Consider the following 7,213-nt stretch of genomic DNA (forward strand, 5'->3'; position numbering starts at 1 on the left):
CCTGGGGGGCGGACCTGGATCCTCCCTGAATGGGCAGCAGCACCCTAAGAAGACTCTGTCGAAGGAGCGCGTGCTCGGGTTGCCTGTGAGGTTGGCAGTATAGGTACCGAAGGAAGGGGGCCAGCATGGTGATATAAGCCTCTTTATCTCTGTAACGCACACACACTGGAGTCAGAAGAACCTCTGAAAATACATCATCTCATAATGTCCAGTTGTCTTCAAAGACAACAACATAACAGGCTACGACAGGAGCCAGTAAGACTTACCTGTCAACAGCTCTCTGGATAAAGTCATCGATCTCGAACAGCAGAGCCGGCCAGCAGTCCTCTCTGTTCTCCAGGGCTGTGACGTACGGGTGAGGGCTGCTCCTGCAATGGACGGGTCAGTGTCCCAGCTCTGATTCCAGTTATGCTCCCAACAAACCACTGAGTCAGTCTATTACAACGAAGACAAACTAAGAAGGCCTAAATCCACCCAGACCTGTCGCCTTCCTCCTCTCACCCCAACCAATCACAGCACATGGCCCCGCCCCGCCTTGAGGCGACTGCTGTTGTGATTTGTTGCTGTATGAATAAAACTGAATTACAAGTTCTCCAAAGAACAAACTGTTAACACTAAAAACTACTGACGGTGTTATTTTAAAGCATCCACCCTTTACTGTTGGCCAAGTGCTACACATCGTCACTTTTGCAGAATGCAGTCACATAAATAGTCCTCCAACATCCGTACTGTTTCCACACAAACTGGACTTATACACCCACTCCCACAGTGACAATCTAAAGGCAAAGTGTCACGTAGCTGCCACCTATGAGGATGAAAACATGCTTAAACTATCGTGTACTCACACGTGCCTCTAACCAGAGTCGAGTTTGAGAGACTAAACGTTAGCACTTCCACACACACTAACGCATCCACTGATACCATTATAGATCCAGCTTTGAATGAAGTGCTGTGTGCCTGTTGAATCATTTTCCAAGTGCAGTAAGCAAGCTCACGTCTGTGCCTGTGACAGCCTGCACTGTGGGCCAGACGTCTACTCCTCCGTGTTTCCAGTCTTCACATGACGTAACCTCTTTGACCACGTGTCACCCTTCAGCACGCCATTTCCAGACCCTGAGTTTTAATACAGCGCCAGCTCGTCAGCCTATCAGAGCACTCCCCACGTTTCAGCACAAAGGAAGCAAACAATCAGGAGTTTCTTCTATTTATTGTGACTCAAAGTCTGTTGGTGTTTCAGAGCACTGGGAGGCAATTTGGACAGGGGAGATCTTTCTGTTGCACCGCTGATTTTTATACGGATGTTCACGAGTGTCTTTGCCTTTGAGGTGAAGTCTGCATTCATCCACAGGACAGATTTTATGCACTAAAAAGAGGAGAGCTCACCATATTGTGACCAAACATCACTTTTAATGTTAAAACCCTGTTGGTTCTTACAGCGGCCCATCACTGCAGCCACAGCACCGTCTGTCACTCTGTCCTCACTCGTGAACAACACCCACAGATACTTAAACGCCTCCAACTTGGGTGCCAGCTCGTCCTTGACCTGGAGTGGCTGCTCCACTGTTTTCAGCTTTGAACCACAGCCTCAGACTTGGAGGTGCTGACTCTCATTCCCAATGTTTCACACGCAGCTGCAGAATTACTCAAAACAGCATCGATAACAACACCCAGCAGGAATAGATCCGACAGTGATGGCAAAACGGACCAAGCTCCAAAAGTCTTGCTGCATTTCCTCACCAAGCTCCTCGTACAGCTGAGTTTTTGCTTCAGCTTCTGCAAGAGTTACACTCATCCTGTCGATATCTGCCAGAAGATAGCCAAGCCTAACAGGACGCTGCAACCTGCTGCTCCTGAACCTCCAATGTCTATCTTCTGGTTCAGGGATTGCCACCAACACATCAAAGTCCCCCAGCAGGACTATGGAGTTGCTAGATGGGGTACCCACCTCACCCAGCAACTCTAAAAAGTACTCTAAACAGCTGTTAGTCACATGTGAACAGATGACTATGGGCACCTGTTCCCAACATGACGGCACAGGGAAGCACCCGTCCTGTCCACCAGGGAAAACGTCTAAATGCTGATCAAATCAGGGAGATACAAACATACCCATTCCCTGCCCCCTCTCACTCTTTACATGTAGTCAGTGTTTTTCAACACGCACTAGTTTGGGATGCTCATGCTCCAAGAGCCAGTTTATAGCTGGGACTCAAGCACCAGGGCCACGACTGCCACCCCACAGAGCACCGGACCCCTACAGCACTTCAAGTGGGTGATGGACCAGTGCTGCCTCTTTGGACTAGCAGTAAACTACAAGCTATGTGTAGCTTGATAGATTACACAAGACAACATGTATGAACACCTCTAGATATTAGACATGAGATACTTACCTGATAGAATACGGACAGGTGAAGTGTGCATCGCTCTGGTCAGCCTGCATCTCCAACAATCGCCGAATGACTTTTATCAACCCTTGAGTGTGTCTGTTGGATATCAGAGTCAGAATAACTGAAAAAACTAACAGTCTGAGCGTTTTCTTTGCTTCAAATGTTTTCAAATAGTTACATTATGCTGCACCACGAGGTCAGCGTCCAGATTAGAGAGCATCCAGGTCTGAACTGTGGAACAGTGACCTTTAACATTTTCATGTTCCAAAGCTATTTTCTTTACTTCATGAGCCCTGATGGAGAGCAATGACATCGTGGATTTATCCTCAGCACAGACTAAGCTGTGACCTCCATGTGTCTAACTCAGTTTGTAGACTGTCAGTCGGGCTCCTGCACTGGAAGCATTGACTCCGTGTTACACACTGGTAGCTGGAAAAGAAGGCGACTGGACTTGATTAAGTTTTAAAGATGTTTCCTTCTTATACAAGGTGGAGAGACCCACATACTCAAACCCTACAGGGCGTTGCCCTCCTTGGAGATGGTCATCGAGCTATTTGTCATGTGCGTCGTCACATGACTATAAACAAAAGCGTAGGTCATTGTCAACACCAAGGGTTAAGGGTTAAACCACTATGAGACCTCACTGCGACCCATCATGTGACCTTTGAGGTCACCTGAGGCGAGGTGTGAGTGGGCCTTTGAAGGGATTTAAAGACTGAATTTGTAACAGTGGACAAACACGGCCTTCTTCATGCCTCTTCTCAGTTCCCAGTGTTAGCATTGTCATGCTAAAGAGAGCCTTCTTTGTCCTGCTGATACACAACCTCGTCCTGCTGAGGTCCGTCTTTCATGTTGTGCCTTTGTGCAGCGGCTGTAACGCTGCATGGATGCAGGTTACAGAGCCTCTGTCAGACTCATTGACAAACAGCTGAGCTTTCTGAGGCAGGATCGTGGCGTCCAATAACTGCGTGTTGCATACCTTGCAGAAGGCAGGAGGTTGAGGACACCACTGAGGATGTAGTCCAGGTCTGCATGGCCCTGGTCCACCAATAACACCAAGGTGTCACAGCACGCTGAACACACCACAGCACAGTCACTGCAGCACTGCTGCCACAAAGCTTCCAGTGCTGGGCCCTGAACGACAACAGTGATGCAGTCAGAGTTTCAGAAGTTTAACAAGACTATCTGTGCCGTTTCCACACATGCACTGAAGCCCTGAATGAAAACGGACACAGACAGAGGTGCAATCTGTCCCACTCAGTTCAGCCACTCAGCACTGATTCAATCCCACAAGGTTTGATTCAATTTGGACTCAGACAGTCAGAAATATTATAACTATGCTCGTTTCTCAGTGCATATCCATATTTTATATCTGTGTATAAAAACAAAGCTGACACTGTGAGATCAGAGGTGTCAGCCTCACAGCAGATGTGTCAAAGTCACTGAGGATAAAACACAGGACCACATGAAGCAGATGTTCCTGCTCTTTTATACTTCATGTAACTAGAGAAATGATCACATGTGACTCTTACAGGAACTCACCTGAGCACAGGACCAGGTGATCTGCCCATCTGACCCTTTTTCCTTTAAGACAGCTGCAACAAGACTTCTCACCGTCTGCAACACAAGAAATCACACTTCTGTACCATGATTCACAATAACAACGAGAGGAAGAGAAACCAACACTACAGAGTGAATGAATGAATGAATGAATGAATGGATGAATGGATGAATGAATGAATGAATGGATGGATGAATGAATGGATGAATGGATGAATGGATGAATGGATGAATGGATGAATGAATGGATGTATGAATGGAATGTGAATGAATGGATGTATGAATGAATGGATGAATGGATGGATGAATGAATGGATGAATGGATGAATGATATGAATGGTATGGATGAATGGATGAATGAATGGATGAATGAATGGATGGATGAATGATGATGGATGGATGGATGGATGAATGGATAATGAATGGATAGATGAAGATGAATGGATGGATGGATATGAATGATGAATGAATGGATGAAGATGAATATGGATTATGAATGGATATGAATGGATGGATGAATGAATGGATGAATGGATGGGAATGAATGGATGAATGGATGAATGAATGAATGATGGATGAATGGATGGATGAATGAATGAATGAATGGATGATGAATGAATGGATGATGAATGGATGAATGAATGAATGAATGAATGAATGATGATGATGATGATGGATGATGGATGGATGAATGAATGAATGGATGAATGGATGAATGAATGAATGAATGAATGAATGAATGAATGGATGGATGAATGAATGGATGAATGAATGAATGAGCCCACAGGGACCTGAGTCTGTGTGTTCAGTAAAACCTGCCTCCCCTCTACATAAACATATTATACACACGAGTGTGAGCGACTCAGAAACCCTCGTGGTTGCCAACAAACATACAAAGTAACTCTGTGTCTTGGATCTTGTTACACTGTAAACTCACCTCCTGTCTCTTTAAAATCCTCCAACAGCTGCACACATGTATCCGTGCACCTTACAGTCATGTTACTCTATCAAATAGTTACGTTACTCTTTACTCTGTCTTATCAGGAGACTTTTTTATGAGTGTTGCTGAATTCCTGTTAATGGTAGAGATTTTCTGCCCGTGTGAGCTGCTAGTTTACCTCTATCAGTAACAAATCACTCGTACCTGTGGAATCTCTGCAGACAAGGGAAGGATCATTTGTATCATTTGGATGGGAGGAGTCACAGAGCAGAGTCCGCCTCTTACCTGGGCTTGTATGACGGGGCTGGGGAACTCGAGCCGCGTCTTTAAACTCTCCATCATGTCACTGGATCACACCTGTGAACATCCAGAAGCTCCATTAGAACAAGAACTAAATGGGGAGTCTTGTGAATCCAAGCTGGGAGCTGGTCCACAGGAGACGGGCCACTGAGAGACAGCTGAAGGCACTGCCTCCTATTCTACCTAGCAACAACAAATAAGGCTGCAGTCTGAGGAGGGAGTGCTCCATCAGTATAACTTTGTACTACAAGCTTTTTAAGAGACGACAGAGGCTGATTATTGGAGACCTCGTCTGTCAGAAGGAGGACTTTAAATCTTGGATTTAACAGGGAGTCAGTGAAGAGGAGCTAATATGTGACAGATATGCTCTCTTTCTACTTCCTGTTGGTACTCGTGCTGCAGCGTTTCAGCTTCACTGGAGGCTTTGAGGCTTTTCATGGCACTTGTGTGATAACACTGACTCACAGTCGTGCAGCTAGAATGACTCTCAGCTTAGTTCACAGACCTACGTGGTTGTTTGTGCACACTGAATGATATATTCTGCTCAAAGACGGCTCCTCACAGCTTCACTGGAGGCCACGATGATGCTGTTTCTAAGAGTTTTAGGGCCGAGCACAACAGCCTCTGTCTGGATTTAGAAGCAGGAAATTAGAGGTCACCAGGTCTTTTAGGTCTCTGTGATCAACAAATCACAACAACAGTCACGTGAAGGCACAGACCACGAAGTACAGAGAAAATCCCACCAACCGCTCAACCCCAATGAGCAAGCCCTCGGCCACAGCAGGAAGGAAAATCTCCCTTTTAGCCGAAACAGACTGGAGGACGGGCAGACGTCTGACCGACTGGTGGAGAGGGAGGGACTCACATGGTGGATACTCACCTCTCACAGACGGTGAGAGGACAAAGACAAAAGTGTCGCCTCATATCAGGCGGCACCTCCAGGGCTGAAAACTGAAACCTGTGCAGAAGTGCCAAAAACTGCAATTCCCCTAACGGCCCCTGGAGCCTGCATCCAAAAGTGAGACAACCCCAACAGCCCCCTATATGAGCACTGTCACAGTTTACAGCTGTAGCTTTTTACCAGGCCTCAAACCTCTGTAAACTCTAGAAGCCTCCTGGATGAAGAGAAGCTCCTCAGACTACATGACCTGGATGACCCCACAGATAAAAGCTCACATGTGTGTATGATGGACTAAAACACACTGTGAGCGCTCAGATGAAGTAGAAAGGTGCTGCTGATGTTCCAGCCCCGTCTCCAGACGCTCACAGTCAGTACAGGCTCTTCTTAGTCGTGCTGCGTACCTTATGAGTGCTGAGGTTTGGCAGGCTTGTGAGAACAGCGTGAGCCAGGACGGGATTCTTTTCTTTGGTCAGTTTGAACAAAAGAAGCAGCACGAGGGGCGGGACCTGCAGAGGGAAACACCCACATCAGCAAACACACCAACCAAACATTAAATGCACTTTGTCAGACCGTACAGAGGCTGCATCACTGACCTGTACGTGCACACGTTTAATGCTGTCGAGCCAAAAACATCACTTTGAATCAACATCACTGCAGTAAATCATCATTTAGGTTTCATAGTGGTTAGCTTCTGGCTTTTCCTGTAACAAAGACCTGCTGCTGCACGTTTAACATGACAAGTACGAGTGAGCAGAGATCTCCAGAGGACTCAAATATGCCAACAACCTTCAACCAGTGCATCCAAACACCAGTGTGTGCAGCACTCTGGGAGCAATTAGGGCAGAAGGTGAATCCTCTGGGGCCCGGTGCACGCTTGAGTAATGAGGGGTAAACTTCACACTTCATCTGCAGCTAGTGACTCCAACACGAGTCCAGAGGGAGGTCTGTCCCCTTAGAGCACTCCCTAACCTCTCCCTTTATACGGCAGCAGATCAGCAGCAATCACACAGCAGTGACAGCTTTTATCTTCCTGCTGATCTGAACCATTTCAAAGTCATGTGTTGGTGCCAAAACACCAGGTTATCAACATGTGTTTCCTGCTCTTAGAAAGACAAACACAAGCTAGCT

General features: G+C 46.6%; 2 protein-coding genes across 2 annotated transcripts in view; both read right to left on the reverse strand.

The window, feature by feature from the left end:
• Window positions 1-6,591, reverse strand: part of focad (focadhesin) — a gene marked incomplete at its 5' end in the record, with an annotated part of 36,961 nt that extends 30,370 nt beyond the window's left edge. Inside the window, 1 exon segment of the mRNA XM_042216065.1 lies at window positions 6,487-6,591. Within this exon segment, the coding sequence (XP_042071999.1) occupies window positions 6,487-6,591 (105 nt within the window).
• Window positions 2,454-6,276, reverse strand: LOC121812896 (focadhesin-like). Its single transcript, XM_042216070.1, has 3 exons — window positions 5,170-6,276; window positions 3,927-4,001; window positions 2,454-3,518 (listed from the first exon to the last, which is right to left on the reverse strand). Exons 1-3 carry the CDS (start codon window positions 5,224-5,226, stop codon window positions 3,279-3,281), a joined length of 372 nt encoding a protein of 123 aa, XP_042072004.1. The 5' UTR covers window positions 5,227-6,276; the 3' UTR covers window positions 2,454-3,278.
• Window positions 6,592-7,213: the final 622 nt, after the last annotated feature.

The sequence above is a fragment of the Haplochromis burtoni genome, unplaced genomic scaffold (genome assembly GCF_018398535.1).
Source record: "Haplochromis burtoni strain Fernald_Lab_line unplaced genomic scaffold, NCSU_Asbu1 Contig_913, whole genome shotgun sequence".
NCBI lineage: Eukaryota > Metazoa > Chordata > Actinopteri > Cichliformes > Cichlidae > Haplochromis > Haplochromis burtoni.

Bases quoted from the DNA above. Each gene is read 5' to 3' on its own strand.
- LOC121812896 (XM_042216070.1), bottom strand. From the start codon at position 5,226: ATGATGGAGAGTTTAAAGACGCGGCTCGAGTTCCCCAGCCCCGTCATA. The intron at 4,002-5,169 runs GTAAGAGGCGGA...CTTGTGTTGCAG, and splicing joins GCCCCGTCATACAAGCCCAG to ACGGTGAGAAGTCTTGTTGC. The intron at 3,519-3,926 runs GTGAGTTCCTGT...GTTGTCGTTCAG, and splicing joins TCACCTGGTCCTGTGCTCAG to GGCCCAGCACTGGAAGCTTT.